This window comes from Brachyhypopomus gauderio, chromosome 2, assembly GCF_052324685.1.
Source record: "Brachyhypopomus gauderio isolate BG-103 chromosome 2, BGAUD_0.2, whole genome shotgun sequence".
Classification (NCBI taxonomy): domain Eukaryota; kingdom Metazoa; phylum Chordata; class Actinopteri; order Gymnotiformes; family Hypopomidae; genus Brachyhypopomus; species Brachyhypopomus gauderio.
Window position 1 is genome coordinate 23,035,743 of NC_135212.1, and position 22,496 is coordinate 23,058,238.

General features: G+C 45.5%; 1 protein-coding gene across 11 annotated transcripts in view; it reads right to left on the reverse strand.

Moving 5' to 3' along the window:
• Positions 1 to 1,054: 1,054 nt before the first annotated feature.
• Positions 1,055 to 22,496, reverse strand: part of mef2aa (myocyte enhancer factor 2aa) — an 80,936-nt gene continuing 59,494 nt past the window's right edge. For 6 of the 11 annotated variants that reach the window (XM_076991464.1, XM_076991429.1, XM_076991453.1 and 3 more), the window contains 8 exons: positions 21,750 to 21,881; positions 21,546 to 21,680; positions 19,032 to 19,257; positions 9,180 to 9,364; positions 7,081 to 7,104; positions 4,966 to 5,092; positions 4,580 to 4,703; positions 1,055 to 4,310 (listed from right to left, as the gene is read on the reverse strand). In XM_076991464.1, the coding sequence (XP_076847579.1) occupies positions 3,965 to 4,310; positions 4,580 to 4,703; positions 4,966 to 5,092; positions 7,081 to 7,104; positions 9,180 to 9,364; positions 19,032 to 19,257; positions 21,546 to 21,680; positions 21,750 to 21,881 (1,299 nt within the window). In that variant the 3' untranslated portion in view covers positions 1,055 to 3,964. The remainder of the gene's footprint in view (positions 4,311 to 4,579; positions 4,704 to 4,965; positions 5,093 to 7,080; positions 7,105 to 9,179; positions 9,365 to 19,031; positions 19,258 to 21,545; positions 21,681 to 21,749; positions 21,882 to 22,496) is intronic. The other 5 variants (XM_076991498.1, XM_076991481.1, XM_076991490.1 and 2 more) reach the window with 5 other exon arrangements.

Consider the following 22,496-nt stretch of genomic DNA (forward strand, 5'->3'; position numbering starts at 1 on the left):
TCTTTATATATGACAGGTTTCAACCTGTTGTCTTTAGGACTCAGTAGGTCAAACTGTGAATATTTTTACATGTTCAAGCACAATTACTAATGACCCATTCCCAATGCCGTAGAACCGCAATACCTAATAGATGCTCAGCATTTTACCATGTATCTTGCAACAGTGACCAATAAGATGTCTCGCCTCCTCAGGGCAGAGGCACACCCCATTACCTTTGTCCCATCATGCCTACATGTACTGCACATGCCAATTTGTTTGGGAAGATTGGCTCAATCCCGTAAAACAGCAGCGTGGTCATTGGTCATGATCAGATGTGTTTGTTACATCTGTATGTGTCCTCTGTGTTATCATAGGAAGGCACGTAGAGTTAATATTTGAGGGTACATTGAGGTTTTTAATAAAGTGGACAGTTTCTAAAATTCGGGATTTCACAGGTGGACAAAGTCTATTCAGATTCAGAGGATTGTTCACTTCAGTTCGTACAGAATAAGTGAGAGAACCTGTTACACAGGAAAAGCCAATATCTTTACTTAAGTGAATGCAGAATACAAATTTGTACAACAATCTCTAGCATAATATCTTAGTCATTCAATAAAAAGTTCACTAGAATATTTATTGTATCATGAAGATAAACCAACACATTCAAGGGAAATATAATGCAGATGAACTTAAACGCTTCTCTTGACTTTTTTTTTAATCTGAAACATTTCATTTCATTAATGGCAACAAAGTCCAGCTTGTGCCGCCAAACGGTTCGAGTGGCCAAACCGCAAACAGCTTCTCGAAGTGAGCTAATAACTACATTTACCAAATACAGAGTTCCGTTTTAGAAAAGCCATGAAGCAAAGCTGTGTAGTCTCGCGTAGCAAAGTGAAGAAAGTTCTCTACAAATCATCCTTCTCCTCCCAAGCCCTCCTTTACACATTCAGCTCGTTTTCTGATGTTGTGACCAACACGTAGCTCAGCGTAAGTGACTTCCTCCCTTTAGATTCTCTATGTATTTCCTGTGTGTTTGTTGGGGTCTGAGAGGTGAGGAGTAACTATGTCCAAACTCTCCATAGTAAACATATTTTTTTGTTTTTTTTTTTTTTTTCCATTGGGGATGAAATTTATGTGAATGAGAAATATCAAAGCTGGACTTAGAACACCACCTGCTCTTTGGAATAAGGCTCTAACTGTGCACAAGAGAGTCTAGAAGTTCCCTGATTCCTAATGATGAGCATGTGTCTGTGTACGTGCATGTGTGTGTGTGTGTGTGTGTGTGTGTGTGTGTGTTTGTGTGTGTGTGTGTGTGTGTCTGTGTGTGTGTGTGTGAGCTGCAGTCTGAGTGCTCTGCATGTAATTTCTCCACAGTGCTGTGTATCCCACTGCACTGCTGTCATTACATTATTGCTTGTCTACCCTGAAAGGCGTCGATTGTGATGGACATCATAAAAACGTGGACATCTCCTCTCGGCTGAACTGAGGTCCCACTTTAAGAGAATGAGACCTCACCATGCTAGACAGCCAAAGGACTCCTATTAAGGTAATTCAGTGTTAAAATGGCTTTCTGTTGTAATTAAAGTGTTGCCAATAAAATGTGTACTTGCTTAATGTGCAAGCACTTAAGGGCTTAAGGTTAACAGTCATTTTCTCAACTGCTCACATCCAGAGCATGCTATTCATATGCTTGGGATAATCATAAATGGACTCTGTGAAGATACACAAAGGTTTTTCTTTTTTCCTGTCGGAACTATGAGTGCGGTGGTGAGAAGCCTTCTAATGGCCCTGTGTGCTGTTCGCAGGCTGCATAGATTAACATGAGCATTATTGCCAGCTGCTATGGTGGCCAAGAAGGCAGGGAGGTCATCTAAAATGCAACGGAAACACACACAGAAGAGGGGAAATAGATAGCAAATATAAAGAGAGGGAGTCTCGTTTTTTTCCCGAATGGCGAACCCGACCGTGTGAACTTGTGTAGTCCGGCAGAGAGATGGCTCTGCGTTTGTGTGGCATTTGAAACGGTCTTTCTCCTGCTGATGCTCTTCCCCAACGCAGGGGACGAGGGATGGGACGGACAGGGACAGGGCGGCACGAGGGACAGCGCAGCACGCGGGACAGCGCCCACCTCCAGCCCCGGCACCCGCCAATACTGGGGGGTCCAGCGCTTACAATGGCGCCCTCTGCAGGACTGGGCACATCGAGCCATATTCTACCAAGCCAATTCACCAAATGCACATGGCAAGAGACGCGTGTTCTGTACATAGCGTGTATGTAATTGGTTTCGATAAGATTATATTATTTACAGTGTGGACAAGAATGTGAGCATGAAATGCCTTTGAAGAGGGCTTGAACTACGGGAGCTGAGAGTGTTAATTAAATACAAATAAATCAAGATGTAAGCCCAAAAAAATAAAAATAATTCCACGAATCACACGTCCGTGTTCCCGAGGAGATGCGTGTCTTTGATTGGCTATCGACCGGACAGTGCCTCGAAGCTCGAAACGGGTCCTCGGTTTTTACAGCTGGCAGTGTGTGTCCAGTACAAGAAAGAAAATAATTTCAGTATGAATCTTTTACAAAACCAAAAAGAAATAAAAACGAGACAGTGGAATTTCAAACTTACAGCACTGTTGTTACAATTTCTGAAGGACAGACATTCACCATCATTAAAGGGAAAACGACCAAAAAACCTTATTTCAAATAAAAACACTTTGATTATTATTATCAATAAGTCAGATTTGAAGAAAGTACAGTATAGTTAACAAAATAGTAATATTAACCAGTGAATACTCTACTTAATAAGGATCTTGCCTTGTAAACCTGGCATTAATCCACAAAAAATATACTTTTTTCTTCAATCTGGTGAAGGTACAATACATACGTACTTACATCGAAGGTGATATATATTAAAGTTGCTATATACATAACAAAAGGAAAAAAGAGTTTGGCTCAAATCTTTAATTTACAAACAGAACAGCAAGTGTTCATGGCTTTAGATATTGTTTCAAGGTCTGGTTTGCATGTAGATTATTTTCTATTTCATAGTTTGTAACAAAGACAATATTACAGAAGAAGAATGAAATGAATAGTGAATGTAGAGATGAGACTTTCCAAACCTACAGCAAAACAGCAATTAAACATAGAGGCTTTGGCTTCTTTTATCACTTGTTTGAGTTGTTTGAGCTGCATTAAATTGAGGACTCTTGTTTCCAGTTCACCTGGTCTAACATTTATTTTCTATTCTTTAAAAACGTATTTTAATACATTGTACATGTCATGGTTTGTTTTTGAACAACAACAACAAAAAAAAACATTAAAGTTTCATGAATTGTCTTTCCTATGTTATGATATAGCTAATATCCTAATTCTGAAGAAATGTGATCTCATTCTAGGTATGAGAGTCCCTTTGTAAATCAAAAAACCTTTGAATATGGTCAATCGTGAATAAGTTAGCATGTGACTTACGTTCTTAGGGTGTGTGAAGTTAGAGGATTAAGTCAAGAGGCTGGCAGGCCAGAGCTGTCAGAGCCAGAACTGCCCCTTCAACTCTCTTGGTCTGTTTCAAAACCTGCAAATTCAACAGTAGAAACAGCTACTACAAGTGCCAGACCAGGCCCAAAATGACTCGATACGCCATCTTTGTCTTCCTCTTCCAAAAACCACACAGCATTAAGTACCTGATAAGCCCAGCTCTGAGCACTCGAGCCAGACTAAACCATGGGGCTGTATTCTCTACTAAAGGACTGATTGATCTCTCTGCTTAGTTGCACCACTTAATTTCAATAGGTCAGAACATTCTACACTTCCTTCAGCGCTCACTTCCTTCTGTAACAAAAATGAAGTTAAATAATAATAATAGAATAATAACAATTAGGACCCTCCCTGCTTCTGGCCTCTCTCCCTGTGGCCTGGTGGCCCGGCTCACCCACCTCCGCCCAGCCGTGCGGGGCCTCTGGCGGGAGGGCGGGCCCCCGGGGCGCCTCTATGTCACCCAGGCGTCCATACGCATGCGCTTGACCGAGGGGCTGTGGCGCTCGTCGGGGCCGGGCACGGGGCCTCGGCCCAGGGCCAGCGGCGAGTGGAAGTCTGGCCGGTGTTCCTCGCGGTCGCTCCCGTCGTACGAGGAGCAGGAGGAGCTGAGGCTGTCGACGGGAGAGCGGCCCATGTCCGGACGGGCGGCGGGGGGCGGCTGAGACTGCTGCTGCTGGGGTGGGAAGCCGGACGGGGTGACCCGCTCACGTGGCGGGGAGATGGGCTCCGATTTGATGTTGACGTTGTGGCTGGTGTTGATGGAGAGGTTGGAGCCCTGAGGTAAGTGACCACCACCCCTGAGCAGAGAGAAGAGACAAATTCACTACTGATTCACTACAGAGAGAGAATGCCACACGCACATGCACATGCACTTTTGACGGGAACCACAGTATTCTATAAACATGCTGCTGTGAGTTAAAGATGTCATTCTGTAGGTTTGTGTGTGCACGCAAATGTTTGTTGGTATGTATACATGTGTTAATGTGTGTGTGTGCGTGTGTGTGTGTGCATTATGTGTGTGTGTGTATCATGTTCATGCATGTATATAAGTCTGTGCTGTACTCACACCAGCGAGCTGAGAGCTGCCTGGCCCAGTTGATGCTGTTGCCATGCCGACACAGAGCCCAGTGAGAGCCCTGGAGAACCGAAGCCTTGCAGGGAGGAGAGCTCAGCGCTGCTCAGGGAATATTCTAGAACAACAACCCACAAACACCTCCACACCTCAGGAGAACCCTCACACAGCAGGGGGTGTGCTTGTGTGTGTGTGTGTGTGTGTGTGTGTGTGTGTGTGTGTGTGTGGGAAATGAAGGCCCGACCATCTGGATCTTCTGCTCCACACAATCCTGCACGCTCAGAAAGCACGAAATGATGGACGACTCCAAACTTCAGTGTGTGTGACACGAGTGTGTTTGTTTGTGAGTGCATGCGTGCATGAGTGTGTGTGCCACTCACCAGTGTTATAGGCAGCAGGCATGCCTGAGTAGACCAGGCCTTGTGATGGGAGACTCGGTGTGGTGACTGAGACTACCGGGGTGGTCAGAGGCTGGGGGGCCTGAGAGCTGCTTATCCTCTGGGTATTCTGCACACAACACACACCAACAGCACACAGGGTTAATGAGACAGGGAAACCTACCTCTCCCTCACACTCCCACAAACACACTCCAAACACACTCACATGCTACTCTTTAGTACCACATGCACCAGTGTGTTTCAGTAGAATGTTTGTGACCTGATAGAAAAGATTTAAACCCCTACAGTCAGTTTTTAATATATACATGTGTGTGTGTGTGTGTGTGTGTGTGTGTGTGTGTGTGTGTGTGTGTGTGTGTGTGTGTGTGTGTGTGTGTGTGTGTGTGTGTGTGTGCGTGTTTGTGTGTGTGTGTGTGTATAATATATAACATGTTATAATGGATTTCTGGTTACACTTTTTCTTTATTGCCACAGGGGGGCGCTATAGCTTCATGACAAAATTCTTAATGATTTTATTGGTGTGAATAATATTGTTTACTGGTTGCCTTGTATTCCAAAGCACAAGCTGAAGAAGATGCTGCCTGAATCCTGACCGTGTATGTATTAACAGGGGATAAAAGGACATGAGAAGGTGGATTGTGAGGAGCCCTACACTAAAGGATCAGGGCCCAGAGCCAATCCAGAGCTAACCCAGAGTTAACCCAGAGTTAACTCAGAGCTAACCCGGCAGCTAACCCAGAGCTAACTCAGTTACTGGGGCTGAGGGACACATCCAGCCTAACCTCTGGACATCAGATTCATATTACTGCTGCTCGTTGTGGCATTCGTGTTCCAGAGGAATACAACACATATTGATCAATATCAGTGCAACTTTACAGAGCATCCTCAGCTTGACTTTTCAATGAGAAAGCACATTAAACATAGTCATAAATTATACAGTGAGACTGATAGGCCTACAGCTAAACCCCGTTCACCTTGAAACTCCCCCCAGGGGCTTCTGCAGTGTCAAAACAAAACACTTAACCAGGATGTTTAAGGTAATGCAGTGACTTGTTGTGAATACATCTCAGTGTGGCAACAAGCATGCAGTGCAAGCATTCATGCAGTGTGTGCACCCGCACCGTGCGCTCGTGCACACACACACACACACACACACACACACACATACACACACACCCACCGCCACTAAATCTAAACTGAGAGGGAGAGGGCAGACGGTCCATGATTTTACATAAGAGTAGTGTTCATTTCAATGTATGCTTGTACTGTTCAGTACTCTCACAGTAACTTCATAGTTATTTTAAAGTGTTTTGGTACACTTTTACAAATACCAAAACAGGAATGGTACCCTAAGTACACCATTCAACTTTTTTTGTTTTACATGCATCTTTACAGAATGCCATCTTAAGATCTTCCTTTCATATGAACCTGAATGCTTCTTAAAGCACAAATACAGTCTAGTAATTTTATTTCTCACTGTGGTTGGCCTCTCCCCTCAGCAGCATGACATCATTCAGGCCTCTACTCTATCTGCCTATGACATAATTCAGGTCTGTATCTGCCTATGACATCATCCCAGATGAAGTAACCAGACTCTTGAAAAGGAAGAAAAATTGGGCAACTACACAAATATTCTGAAATTATTGATGAATGGATCTCATGGGTTTTCTTTTTACTTTCCTCTCCCACACACACACACACACACACACACACACACACACACACACACACACACACACACACACACACACACACACACACACACACACCACACACACACACACACACACACACACACACACACACACACACACACACACTCAGGAGGAAGTGATACAGGCTGTGGTCCCTTTGAGCTTATCCTAAACCAGACAGAAACATGCAGGGTGAGTTGAACACACAAAGCTCAAACTGAACTTCCTTCCCAAGCAGGCCTGCTGCACGTTCACACTGAGCTCAGCCAGGCCTGGCCGGCTGGCCTAGGATTAGCCAGGCTCTGGGTCAGTTTCTGGGCTAAGTTGTGGCTTCACTAGTTTAACAGTTTAAGGGTTGACAACGTTTTTGGCTCGTCCAGCCCAGGCAAATGGTCCAACTCACCAATTCCATCTCCTCTTCCTCTGACTGCCCCCAACAGAAAAAGAACAGAGGTGTAAGTGAAGGGGGCAGGTGGGAACTGCCCCGGTGCTGAGTGCTGAAGGCACGGACACCCTACGGCCACCCAGACCTCCCTCTCCACAGCATGAGCCATTTTCCACTAAACCTATTCAAATCCACTCACTGGCACATGAAGTCAACACTGCTCAGGTTACCTGCAAATGTGTCCTCTAGTCAAATGAGCTGGACTCCTTAGGCAAATGTGTCAGCACCACTTCTTACAAACGCCAGTTTCAGTTTGGCTTTGTGTTGCCGTCTGCACGATGGACATCGGTTCTAGCCAACTGAAGCAAACCTTGCAGGGCACAGAGGTGGTGTGTGTGTGTGTGTGTGTGTATTTGTGTGTGTGTGAGTGTGTGTGGTGAGGGGTGGGGGTGAGAATATTACAGGAGAGCCGATTTTTAAGAGCTCAAGGAAAGCTCTCTCAGGGACTTGACCTCCCCGCTAAGAAGTGCTTAACCTTTCACGTCAGAGGCTCGTCAATAAGCCGGCAGTCGAGTCTGACCACTCCATCATCTCTGTCTCCTTCAGTTCTCTGCTTCCTCCAACTTAAGGTTCGCAACAGAGTGACGCCGCTGAGCTGAGGGCAGACTGAAGGAGTGGTGGGGGCAAAACACCCGTAACCTCAGGTCCGACGGCTCGTCTTATGACCAGCGTATTTACGCTGCTTTAAGATGCTCTTTAAGTTTTAGAATAAATAAAGATTCTATAGAATATCTTATGAAGAATAGAATAAGAAGAAATGAAAAGCGTTCTATTGTACAGTCAAGTTCAGCCCTGTGAAAGCCCAGTTGTTCCACAGGGCATTCTCCTACGTGGCCCTAGTAAGTAGATTCTGTAAATACTGCTAATTAAAGAAGATATGAAAATGGCTCCAGGGTTCTCTTTGTTTCTGTTCTGGCTGTCAGATGGAAGCCGGTCTGGTATGAAACTGACTAACTTGTAGGATGTGAGGTCTGATGCTACCTGGCCTTTGTGCTCAGGCCTCAATGCCCAGGTCTTAATGCCCAGGTCTCAATACCCGAACTCAATCAATAACAGTGGGGAGACGTGACAAGGGCGACAAGATATTATCGGGCTCACACTCTGGGCTTCTGATTAAGCCTTCATCCCCACTCTGTCACACTGGGATGTGATTAATTTAATACCATTATGTCCTAATGACAGGCTGTCTGCAGGGCACACTGCCTGGCCCTGCCTTAGCCTGTCTGTCTGGAGCAGAGAGAGAGGGGGAGTCCTGAATCCTTTCTCTCTCTCTCTCTCTCTCTCTCTCTCTCTCTCACACACACACACACACACACACACACACACACACACACACACACACGTACATGCAGACATCCCCATCCACACTCTTAACCACGTAATCCACTAGGCTTTTAATATCACAAGCCTGGAATGCAAAATTGGTTTTGATTCATATATAAAACCGCACAACTTGCAGACGCTGGCAAGCACGTCCTCATATTCAGAGGGAGAACCCTGGGTAACCCTGGCAATATTTACCCAAACAACTACGTTAAGAACTACGTGTTTGGGGTGGAAAAAGCATCAGTGTGCAGTGCTGAAACAAGCCTAATATAGGCCCATTTTGGAAAATATTTTTTTTTCTTTCTTTTTTACATTTGCTATGATTTATGAGTGTGACAAGCTGGCGTAGCCGCAGGTGCTGAATGTAGTCCGAACTCTCTGCACCTTAATTATAATCATTAGAGAGGCCCTCTAATTTCTATATGAATAATTGAGAGAGTGTGATGGCACCTGGGCCTTGGAGATACTCCACCCTACTGCTCTTTGTGTGACAACCCCCCCCACAACCTCCACCCCACCCCACCCCTATGCTCTCTGTACTGGAGGTAATCACATTACAGAGTGTAGTAGGGAACAGTACTGAGGAATCCAGTGTACACACTCCAAGCAAGGTGTGTTGTTTTGGCAACAGGAAAGAAGTAAAACTGAAAGGCTGAATAGTCTAGGTTTTCCTTGGCTGTGATGTGATGGCACTCAGGTGGAGACGCACGTGAACCTTCAGCCATACTTACCAGTGGAGGCATCATGCTTTTACTGGACGGCGGTATGACCACTCTCAGGTCCGGCTTCCGGGTGCCGATGCCCATGTTGCCCCCTGGTGGTGGAGGAGATTTTGTGGGCATGACTTTCCCCAGCCCGTTCCCACTAGGGGTGCCCAGGAGTCCTGGCGAGCTCCTCGGGTTAATGAAGCCATTTCCTGCGGAGACATGCAGAGACAGAGGGCATTGTGGGACTGCGATCCAATCAACCAATCCCCATCAGCCGTTTCACAGCTGTAGTCGTGGCATAGAGTCGCATGCAACGTTAAGCGCTCCCAACCCTCTGGGAAAGTTCTAATAGACTCTCTAATTGTCCAACACATTTACAAGAATAAAACAAGCATTTTAGAACTGATGAGCCCTTGGTTTGCTTGGTGAGTGTACGTATCAAAGCCAGCTTTGTGCGTCCGAGGATAAGGGAGGCAATTCAGTTTAACAAATGTAGTGTGACTTGGGCTTTTTAAGATGGGAATGGCTAAAGTCATTATAGCGGAGCACAACAACTCACTGCCATAAAAGACTATTAAAGTTCCATTTCTGAGAGAAAGTCAAACGCTTTGTTAGTGCATCACTGCTAGTAAAACTCCAGTTCAACCTTAGTGTTCATGAGTGAATTCCAGTCGTGCTTTGTGTATGTCGGTGCTTTAATTTTACAGATCTGACCAAATATATCAATCAATATCAATCGAACCAAATGAGTAACATGGAGCTTTCTTGGCTTAATCAGAGATGTGTACATTTCTCTGGTGAAGGCAAAGTGAAAATCTACTTTATAGGATGTGGCATATGCAAATGATGCAGTGTACTCAGAAACCCTGATTTTACATAAATATGGACAGAACCTTCTAGTTCTACGATTTCAATGGTTAAGAAGTATAATAATCCACTGCCAGCAACAAATAATGGCTTAAATATTAATCGTAACTACTTTTTATATACAGTATAAGGCCTGTGGTTTTAGACACTGCTGATTGGTACATCCACTGATGAGGAAAAGAACCTGATTCATTGTGACAACATCGCTGTGCCTGATGTCATGGTCATACATTCATTGTAGGAATTTCCAGCTCTGTGTGCGAATGTCACTTTGTTACAAAGCACGCTTTTTACCATCTGCTGGTCCACATTGTTGGAGTTTCCTTCACACGACTGCCTGACATATTCGGCAACAATCAGAGGTCATTCGGCCACATGCAAAACAAACGCAGGAATTACTACTGGTTCTTAAAAAAATAACACCACGGAACCCTAATGTCTGCAAAAAGAACATGACGATTCAAACACGATTCAAAACATCTGTTTGCTACCGTTTAGTGATGAGAATTAAACGTTTCAGCTGCACTTTGGAGAATGAGGGCTTGGGTTAGTATACAGTATTTTGAATTGGAACACTGCACTGTTTTCCTGGGGTGTGATGGCACGTTCTATCTCTCTAGTCACCCCCAAAAATGTAACTGCACCCCAAACCTTCTTGGAGAAACGATAACTCATTTAAATATGTAGCGGAATAAATAATGACGATAAAAGGAAATAGTGGCTAGACCCTTAAAAGCCAAAAACTGAGAGGGCCTTTTCAGAAAAGAGCCGTTTCGTTCCCACTCGCTCAGGTTTGGCACACAGGCAAAGCGCTGTCACTTCTCTGTGTTTTCTTCTCTATGATGGCAGCCTGATTAAATGTTAGTCATGGGGCTTTTCTAGACTCCCCTGCGCACTCATTTCCTGTGCAAGGCAGGCCTGGGACAGCCGGACAGTGGGGTATTAGGTCAGGGGTCGCTGGCTGGGTGGGGTCCACGCCTTATCCTCCCATTGGTAGTAGAAACTCACTACACTTACTACGCAGTATACTTGATACACACGTACTGTAGGAGAATCTTGTCCAAGGGTATTACATTGAAATGCTTTTTAAAGTTTCATTTTTCAGCAGTTCAAATACTGTACCCAAACCCTTGCTTGTCACAGAGAAGCTAAAAGCTTTAATTCTGTTCAGTAAAAGCACAGACATTTTTGGGTTTTTTTTTACCAAGCCCAAACTTTAAATGGCCATCTTGCATTTACTTCTGAACTCTGAATTAGTTCTGAAAGTTTTCTCATTTTTAAATGTTTTCCCCCCGATTTATGTCTATTGATATAAATAAAACATTTATGATAAAATGCTGACAGGGAAAATATTTTCATCTTCAACTGGTTTCTGAAACTGCAAACAATACACCCCAAACCAACACACTTCAGGGCCAGTTAGACCACAAAACTGCTCAGAGCATATTTACTAAGCCAAATAAAATATCAACCTGTCAACAGGAAATATAAGGTTAGTATGCATGTGCACAAGAGCCAGTGGTGAGAGCAGGGAGGTGGGGTGTGAGGGAGTGGAGGTGGGGTGTGAGGTAGGGGGTGGGGTGTGGGGTAGGGGGTGGGGGACTCGGTGTAGGGCAGAAGCAGCAATGCTAAACTACTATGTCACTGCATGAAAAGGCCCCAGAGTTTCGCTGTGAAACCGGAGGTGTTGCTTTGCACGCGGTGCGTGAAACTTTAAAAGAATAGCAACATCAAGCTCGTGTGTCTCCGTGCCACTCGGGTCAACAAAGGGACACGGACGTGTGCAAGAAGGGCATCGTGGACACCTTTACATGTTTACCTGTATGCGCTCACCTGTACACGCTCATCTGTACGAGGCTCACCTGTATGCCTTCACCTGTCTGCGCTCACCTGTACATGTTCACCTGTATGTGCTCACCTGTCCGCGCTCACCTGTACATGTTCACCTGCTGCCGCGTGTATGAACGTTGCCGATACACTGTACGCTCTGCCGTGATGCTGCAGTGCAGTGTTCTGGGATACATGACACACGGCTGGTGGAAAGCAGTTTGCTCGAATCATGCTGGAACTCGCCGGGCCCTGCCGGGTCAACCCACCATAAAATTGCCCCTAAATGAACGTGGAGCGCTGAGGAGATGCCTTATTAAACCGCACATTCCCAAGCGAAGTCTCGCGTGGCTCAGAATAGCACAAAGCCCTTTGGGAACCCACGTTCATAATGACTTTGCCTATACAAACAAAAACATTTAGTTTCCTCTTCAAAGCTGGATGCAGAACTTTGCTGCTCTGCTCACGACACGCCACTAGATGAGGCCTGACTGGGGAAACACTGAGCTATCATTACCTTAAGCAAGCGGCTGTCAGACGAGTGTGTGAGTGAGAAAAGTCTAATGAATTTCCAGAATCAAAGCTTCGCCTCCCTAATAGATTAAGTGGAAAAGAGAGCGAATTCTAATTATAGTTTTAATTAATGAGGCTGAACAGTACCTCCTCTGTGGGTGTAGCCGTATTGTTTTGGCTCAGGAAACCTCACACAAGAACAATGTGGGCAGAGGCTAGAAAGCTACAGCAGTTGCCGCCAAGGAAATCCAATTCATATTTTACTTGGAGAGCCATTTAGTACAAAAATAAATATCATTTATTATCTCTATGAGATTTCTTGAAAAAACTCTGTGTTTAGGGTCAGAAACTCTCCTGGTAAGACAGAACAGTGTGGCTCTTTAAGCCATGGCTGAATATAATATGCACATGAAATATCTGCTGCAAAATATTCTTCAGACACACTGCAAACAGGCTTGTTTGTTATTGTTATTTAGCAGCCTGACTTCTGGGTATTAATGAGGACATCTGACATGCTCCTGGGTGTGTTGCGTACCTAGTTGAATGCACCACGCTCTTTCTCTCTTTCCAACAACCGTCTCATTGTTAAGGCTAAACAGGGAGGGCACGGAGCAGGCTAGGCCTGCGTCTGCGGGTCACGCCCGAAGCCCGGTCCGAGAGGACCTGCCGGATCGCTGTGGTGCAGCGCTAATTGGTGCTCATCAAAACAACAACCACATTTTTTGGAACTTGAGCGTGCACGGGAGCCTGCGTGAGCAGGTTGACACGATGTGAACTTGTAAGGCATGCACACGAGAGCCTGCCCCGACACTCACCACGCGGCCTGTTCGTGACATTTCAGTTGAGATATCAATGACACCACATCCTAATGAATGTAAAATCTAAAACGCCTGTTATAATGTCATCGTCTCGGCTCACCCATGTTACCTGACCAAAAACACCTCCTACAAATGTCATTGGTAAGCTAAAAGCTCTATTCCACTCCCGTCCTGACCTGCTCACAAGTCTTTTAGTTTTTTACTACGTTGAAGAGGCACCTTCCTCAGCTCTGTGAGGGTAAACATCGACACAGATGTTTAAAGAACACGCTGGTTTAAAAAAAGATGATGCAAAATCTTTGGGGATCAAGTGAGATTGAGGCACAAAGCAGAGAGGCCTGGACCGCCGTCTGGAGCCGTGAGATCCCAGACATTAGCAGGCTGCACCATGCTGCATCAGATGTAGCCCTGGGACCACGAGTCCCCGCTCCGCTCGCTCACTTGGACACGCACGGCCTCCACACACTGCACAGTCAGCTGGGTTTGCCGGGGCGTTGTATCCGCAGCCACAGCGGGACGTCTCCAAAAGCCCGTGGCAAAAACGCGGACAGCGGTCTTTGCCACCTACGCTCCACCCCAGCCAATCAGAAGGGGCCAGCCGTCCGCCCTCAGGAGACACCTCAGATTTTGCCTGGTTCTATAATGACATGCATATTTGAGGTGCCATTGACCTCTTACTTGTGAGGGTGAGTTTAGGATAATAAACCCCAAATACGTTGTTCAAAAAAGAAGGATTTTCCAAAAAATACTGTGGCTACTAATACATGATTGCTAGCAAAGGCAGATTAGCCTTCGCTCAGCTATGTTAACGTGTCAGAATTTTGGGGGAAAATTATTCCTTCAGTGTGCTTAAAATATGACAACCGTTTACCTTTTAACTGTAGGTGTTAAATTGACTATTCAGGTGTAGTTATGTAATTCATATAAGAAGAGCTAATATTCACTCTCAGGTTAGGTTGAACAATTTGTTCGATCCTCCATGTGTGATGAGATTTTGCTGCTTTACATGAAAATATGGTGTGTGAGTAGAAAAAAAATGTAAGCTTCCGCAGATTTGTCAGTCAACATGAGAACATGTTTGAGATGACTGACATGAAGCCTTCTGTTCCTCTTCCACACATGAAAAGCAGATACAAAGTCAGGAGCACCAGTGCTGAGCAGCTGGGAGACAACCAACAACAGCAAAGTAAACCATTTTGTTCCAGGGATGTGATGATTCACCCCGTCCTTCAAGTGACTGTACATGTGGTTAGGTTAGGCACTGAAACACTGAAGAGGGGAGACGAATTGTGCTAGCATAGCAGCACGATAATGCACAAACAAAACAACAACAAAAAAAGGATTTTCTTACACCAAAAACATGTTTTTTTTTCTTTTTTAGCTGTGTGCCGGTTAGTTGTGCGATGAGTTCGACGTATGTCAACCCCGAGGGCTCGGACGTGATCAGCACCACCACTTACTCCACTCTCACTCCTCGTTAGCTGGAGTGGCATGTTCTCACTCCATGAAACCATCCCCGCCCACTCCTCCACCACCACCACCACCCCCTCCCGCCACTGCTTGGGAATCATCAGAAATATGCGTGGAATGGCCATTTGACAGGAGGTCTGAAGTGGTTCGTCTTGCAGACTGACGCACTGGTTGAGGGTGTTTGGAACAAACAACAGCTGCGCTGCACAGCCTGGGAGCCTTGAGGTTCACCGCCCTGGGCACAGGGCCCCAGCCACAGGGCCCCAGCCACACCCAGCCTTGCCCCTGGTAGCTAAGCATGGCTCTGGAGGACAGCAGACCTGCGCTCTGGAACGCCGGGGTCACACACTCCCTCATCTCAGAAAGTCCTCATTAATACAAAAACAAAGCAGTTTAGTGCAAAGTACCAAGCTGCTAGAAGTGGAATATCTGACCAGTAGTAAGTAAACAAAAAAAATTAAAGAATAAAAGTTTGACTTTGGGCAGGGAGAGGCATGCGGTCAGCAGAGAGAGGGTCAAAGCCCACCTGTCTGCACCGGTCACTCAGCCCGAGTGCATGTGAGAGCTTCCAGCACATTGTGCAGCGCAGATGAAGGATGGCATGGTCAGAATGCAGCGTTTCGCTGGGTTAGGCATCTTACTGGCACGCGTGAGCCATAGAAGGACCCTGCCAGAGTACGGGGCAAACAGATGCACCTGTCAATAGAGGGAACGAAACTAGAGGAGAAGGGGAAAGGAGGGAGGGAGAGAGGGAGGGAGAGGGGGGTGGGGCCTTAAAGGAAACAGCGAGTTTATTTACCTGTCTGTCTGAATTAGTGGCAAAAACACGGCGTCCCCGCAAACTGCTTCAGACTCAGAGACGAGCAGAGCGCAGAGCGCCTCCCACACGCGTGTGAGCACGTGCACATGTGAGCACGTGAGCAGCGTCGCAAGCCCTACACAGAACCCACGCTACACCTCACCAGGGACAAATGACACGGCAAAAGTCCTCCGACACGTAGAGCGGAGAGCGGCTGGCGGAGCACAGAGGGGCTGTTTCCAGCAGTCCAGCCTGGGGGGTGAATAAAGCGTAACTGCTCCTTCACTCACACAGACGGAGCAGCCTGCTGGACACCACAGGCAATGCTGGTATTTGTTAATGTCAGCGTGGAGCAGTTGGCCACATGACCTTGCGCGCGTCCTTGGCGACTCGACAGCATGTGCACACGGGAGCAGCGGGGCAGGATCGGTGGCAGCTGCCACCCTGGCCGTGGACCTCCTCCGTTTACCTGCCCTTTGTCCAAACACACAACACACAACACACCAGTGGACACATTTCCACTGCTGACTAGTGATGCTTCACTGGTATGACATAAACACTTATAGCCCATTACAATGATTTCGCCCCAGTACGCTAGCACTGTTAATAACGAAAGACTGACAGGCCCAGTTAGCGTTATGCAGATGGACTGCTAGCTGGTCACTAGAGTCTTCACTCACTGCCACATTACCATGTCCAGGTCAAATATCCCTTCATGAATTATATTAGCAAGATATTAACGCACTGTGAACTATCAGAACCAAATAGCTGGCGGGTCCCTTCTGTTGTCCTCGTAAAGGACAAAGTCTTTTAACCATCTATCACAAGCGTGTGATGGCAGTGAGCATGCATGACCCAGATTCCCAAATATGGAAAGGAAGGGATGGGGGGGGGGGGGGGGGGGGGGTACTACTCCACTCTCCCACACGAAGGAGAGAAAGCAGGTGAGACAGGCAGGGCTGGGTGAGACAGGCAGGGCTGGGTGAGACAGACAGGGCTGGGTGAGACAGGCAGCAGGGGTGCCAGGCTGTGGACTGCTCAGTGATGGAGCAGGAGAACCATTCCTTTAGACTGGGAACACTAGGAACATACTGCCTCATTCTAATTTAAGGGTTGAAAGGAACACTTCCAACAAATCCATATGTTTTATAAGCCAAATAGTGTATAGCCAAATACAGTAGGTTTCATTCTTCCATAGCCACATTAGTCAAATTACTCCTTCAACAGTTATGAGTGGAATCACAAGAGGTACGAAGGCTGTAGTAAGGAGCACCACAGAGGTCACACACCTTCAGGCCATCATCATCATCATCATCATCATCATTATTATCAAGTGGCCCAACTGTCACACCTCCCTAATGAAACATTCTTAATAAAAACACCTCCACCGTCTTACATCTAAGAGCATCTAAGAGCATCTAAGAGCAGGGAACGAACCTGCTATCTGCGAGGGTGCACTCACTGCAGCTAACCCTCATGAGCACCATAATGGCGCATATGAGTTGCTATGACAACCTACAGTCTGATGTCACTTGATGTTCTGTTGTTTTTTTTTTTTTTTTTCTTTCAGAGCTTGTTGTTCAAAAGACCACCAGGTGTGGGGTATATGCTCAGATGAAAAAAGGTTAAAAAGTCTTCCACAGACCTCGCCTGTGACTCAAACGGCGGAAATCAACCTCGTGATCTTGCACGCTTGCAGTGATGACCTTCACCTATAAGTGCAGGTGTAGGCTAACGACAGGAAGTGTGTGCTAGCACTAGGAGTGTATGTGTGAGTGTTTGGCCATGGCTGTGGTCAGTGGAGGGGGCTTGTGGTGACACCGCACTGGTGTTGAGCAGCACAGGAACAGAGAGGCAGCTCTCCACACACACACACACACACACACACACACACACACACACACACACACACACACACACACACACACACACACACACACACACACACACACACGTTCACTCCTACTGGCAAAGCCTTCAGACTCTCCGCTACAGAAACACACCCAAACCAACCATGGTTGGTGTTTCCGCCGCTACAAAAAGTGCAGAGCGAACCAGTGAAACTTTTCTTTTAAAACTCCTGAAACGTTTGAAACTATGCAAAGTAGATGTAGCACTCTGTCTTAAAACAGCATGATACCCGAATCCTTCTCACACTGTAGCCTAGCAGAAGGCTAGCAGTAGGCTAGCAATAGGCTAGCAGTGTGATTTGGCAGTAGTTCATGACATAACAGTGCGACCTCATAGGAAAATGCTTCGTCTCTTTCAAAAATAATTTGAAATTTATTGAAATTTAGGTTTTTTTTTTTTTTTTTTTACAGTTTGAGCAGCCATGATGACACATCAACAACAGTGATAAGATGACTCACATTTAATAATGCAACTGTTCATGGCCAAAGGCCAACAAATGGCCAATTCATTCATGGCACGGGGAAGGAATAGGATCTGAAAGAACCGATGTCCTTCGTGCACCTCTAACGACGAGAAAGCACGCTTTAACAGTGATTAGAATGGAACATATCACGCTAGACACAGGGAGATATATAAGTGTTACAACAATAAAGAAGCTCCAGAAAGTTAACACATGCCACACCCTGCACCGTGTGTGTGAGGGCAAGGGCTCATTTCTGAGTTTTGGACAACGGTTTTACTATTCCATCCTTGAAAGACCTTCTGCTAAAGCATTTAGTCGTAGCAATTAGGACAAAAAAAGAGTTGGCCCTATATGCTTCTCATTATCATATTTAGTTGGGTTTGTGTTTTGCAGTACTGTATTACTGTTTCAAAACCGACCTTACTGTGTTCAAACAGTAACCTGGGGTTGGTTGCCATGCATGTCTGTAACGTTCCTTTGGTCAAAGCAGACGGTTCTTCAATTGACTCAGAAACAATGTGTACCCAACTTATGCCAAGAGACAGAACTTCAGCTTCCCCTACAGCCCAACATTGGAAGAGCTACTGTCCTTAGGACTGAATCAAAGAGGCTCACCAAAGGGTTTCAGGCAATACAACACATATCGGCACTATGGTTTAAAATATATTTACAGTACAACTGTTTACATTATATATATATATATATTTTGCTTGTTGTTTCACAAAATGTCTGTTACACCGCAGTAATTATCTCAGCAACGTGTGACATCATTTTGTGATTCTGTCATGGTTGCTGTAGCATTCTGTTAAATAAAATATTTTCAGAATACACTTTCAAAAAAGTGGTGGGGACAAAATCAGCTATTTCAGAAAGTGGTGGGGACATGTCCCCAGCGTCCACAGAGTAAATTATGCCTATGCTCCTGAGTCATGGCAAAAAGATCCATGACAGAACCTCCCATTTTTAGGGCTGAGAACACTTCAGTCCAAATTAGAACTGCTCCTTGATTCTTCATGACCTCGTTACCGTTGGACTACAGTATATATAGTAATCCTGCACATAGACAAGCTCAGGAATATGAGACATCTTGCTATCAATTAAAAATCACTTGACAGGTGCAAACGGAATCTGAGAATGGGAAGAAATACGGAGCTCTCCCACTTTTTTTTGCAGAGAGATTCGGAAATGGAAGGCGAGGCTGAACTTACCTGCGCTGCCTGTGCTGGGCGGCCTGTGGGGGGCGCCGGTGGACACCACATTTCTGTGCAGGGAGCCCTGGGGAGGGGACAGCATGGAGCCGTCACTCAGGGAGGCGGTGGCAGCTGGTAGGCCCTGGCTGCTCAGAGAGCCCCCGGGGTTGTAGGACATGGGGTTGGGGTTCGTCACCGGCACGGCTACATGCATGGAGAAATTCTGCTGGGGCAGAGCTGTGGGCTGCAGGGAAGACAGTCACACACACACACATGTACACACACACCAACACACACATAAAGAGTTTCAATGGCTCTGTGTTGAAGAGGTTATAGAGTACAAGGTCAACTTCAGTATCACGTTATCAACGTTGTTGCGATGCACAGTAAAGGAAAATATCAATCCCAATATCAATACCAATATCAATCCCTCCACTGAAATGTAGTTTTTTTTCTTGTTAAGCCAAGGTATAAGTTTCATAACAGCTGTGTGTGTTCCTTTATGCATGTCTGTGTGTGTGTGTGTGTGTGTGTGTGTGTGTGTGTGTGTGTGTGTGTGTGTGTGTGTGTGTGTGTCTCTGTGTGTGTGTGTGTGTGTGTGTATGTGTGTGTGTGTGTGTGTGTGTGTGTGTGTGTATGTGCGTGTGTGTGTCTCTGTGTGTGTGTGTGTATGTGTGTGTGTGTGTGTGTGTGTGTGTGTGTGTGTGTGTGTGTGTGTGTGTGTGTACATATCTCCAGGCCTCTATCAGAAGTGAAAGACGACTCCTGAGTTTTGGTGCCTTTATCAAACAATGGCATAAACCAGAAGATGGATAGCACACAGAATAAAAGACTCGGATCTCAGGAGGGAGAACTCAGGATCACCTTGGGCTCTCCTGAACTGCCCTGCTGAGGAACACTGTCAGGAAACAGCTCTCCTGTTCACACTAACTGCACCAGCTTTTACACTCGCACAACACAGAACACGCTGAGATATACTGTGTACGTGTGTGAAACATGCAGATATCGGCGCAATACTCCTGGAATTCACCAGTCGAGCATGGCAATATTCAGCACTGCACGTAACCTTCTCCACTGAAACACACACGCTCACCTACAGGGACAGTTTGTGAGCTCACACTGCAGATCCTTACCAATGATTAGGACAGTGTAAACTACTTTGCAGATGTAATCGTGTGAATAGAAGACTTCTGAAATATTCTCATGAACATGGTGCAGTATACGAACAGTGCAGTGCTGATTATCCGGAGCTTCTGGGTGGGTGAGTGTGAGCAGTGAGAGTGAGAACACTTCATTCGTAGCACACTACAGCGAGCCAGTTAGTGATATCATTAGTGTGTTAATGGCACAAAGAGGTGATGCTATGTTTGTGCAGGTTGGATAGGTGGGAGGGAGGTTTCTTCTCAACACTCTCTGCAGAATGTTATGGTCACCACTCGCAATAAGATCACCATTGTATCAGGTCAAAAAAGCACCATAAAGTATGCAGCCATTTGCTTTTGTGTTTGTTTTAGGTTGGTGGGGAGCAGTTGGACTGCATTGTATGGAATATCTGTATATCAGCTGGGTGGGGTCTGGGAGGACATGAAGCAGGCTGAACGGGTGGTGATGGCAGGATGGGAGAGAACTAAAGGAATCACCCAGAGATGAACAACATAGGTGTTATCACCCACCTGGATGAGCACTGGGAAAAGAAAAGGGATTTAAGGAGAGGAAAAGGGGATGGGAGAGTGAGAGAGAGAGTGAAAGAGAGAATGAGAGAGAGAGAAAAGGAGAAAATGAGAAAGGGTGAGAGAAAGAGAGAGCTACATGATGAGCAAGACAGAGAGAGAGAGACAGAGAAAGAGGGATATAGAGAGAGAGACATGGTGAGCAAGACATAGAGAGAGAGATGGCGAGGGAAGACTCAAGCTCCCCACAATCTTCTTGTCTGTCACATGACCTGGGCAGAATGCAGCTCTGAAGGAAAAAGATTCAATTTCCAGATCTGCCAGAGTGTAAACTGGGCTCGTGGAAAAGAACACATCAATCACCCCCGCCACAGAACCTGTCAATACTCATGCCACTACACTGTATTGCAGGAATCTTCCCAGGGAGGTATTTTTCGTGGCAGTATAAATCTGTCTCTAGTTTTTTCTCTCTAGAAAAAAAAATGTTTTCATTGTTATATAACGTATTCAGCTGAAATTCTGTCAGCGGTTTTTGGTTTTTGTAACAGTGGATTGTGGATTTAACTCTTTATTCGAGGCCTTTCTTTTAAAAAAAAGGCAGCACCTACTCAGACAATGTGATCTTATCGAGGTGTGAAAAAAAAACAGGGCTGCATTAAACAAGGGAAAAAATGCATGTCCGTTTTAAAGGAAAGGAAGAAGTGAATTAACAGGTTAATGCTTAAAAAATTCTGCATAAAAAACTGTGGACAGAGACTTCAGGGTAATGGGCAGAAAAAAAGGCAAACCAAAAACACAAGGAGGGGGGGGGGCGAGCATCCTCTCTGCCACAAAGCCAAGCAAGAACGTTGCATTTACTTACGATTTTATGATTTCGCATCATATTATCAAACTCCTCATTAATTTTTTTATATTTTTCTTCTGTGTGCGGAGTGAGGACATACGAGGCATCGGGATCCGGGCTATCACAGCCTCTGTGTTCTTTCTTGTTTAGCGCCTGCAGTGAACACCAACATAGGAAGAGGAATCAACACCAAACAGCAGGGGAGGAGGAGATGGTACTTACACCAGAGCGTCTGCATATTAAATCACTCTCTTCGTTTAGTTTGGCGAAACGGTCGTCCATGAGGGGACTGTGGCCAAAACAGTCATCAGCATCGGGACTGGCACAGTCACTATGGCCTTTGGTTCTTAATTTCTGCAATAAAATTGGAAAATTCACATATACTGAACCCAGACACATGCAAAACACATTGTGGCTAGTGACTTGGCCCAGGTCCGACTGCTAGGTGTGTTTAACTTTCTTTAAGGCCATTCACTGTGCTCAGAAAAAAACATTATTCACATTGACAATTTAAATTATCTATGACTTACAAACTTACAACAGTAATAACTGATATAAACCATGAAGTAATGCTAAATTCAGGTAAATTGTGAATTATTTAAACACATTTAAACATACAGAATGCATTTATAGGGTATGTTTAGAGGAGAGAAAATAAAGAAAACACATGTACATTGTGGATTGATTTATTTACTGCTGAACGCTTGTCTTAATAAGTGGAAAATGGGCAGTTTAGATGGTGTTGAACTTCCACTGACACCAGGCCAGAGGCTAACTTGGTAAAGGAGGTTCCAGCTAACCATGTGACGCCTGTTGTATGGCTACTGCATTAGCCACTGAGGAGGGGAGTGAATCATCTGTCCTTATCCCCTACCTCTATAAAAATTCAGCTCAGAAGAGGCGAAATCACGTCTCTTTCACTCTCTCTCTCTCATATTCCCGCTCAGTGTGTGTGTGCATTTTTCATTA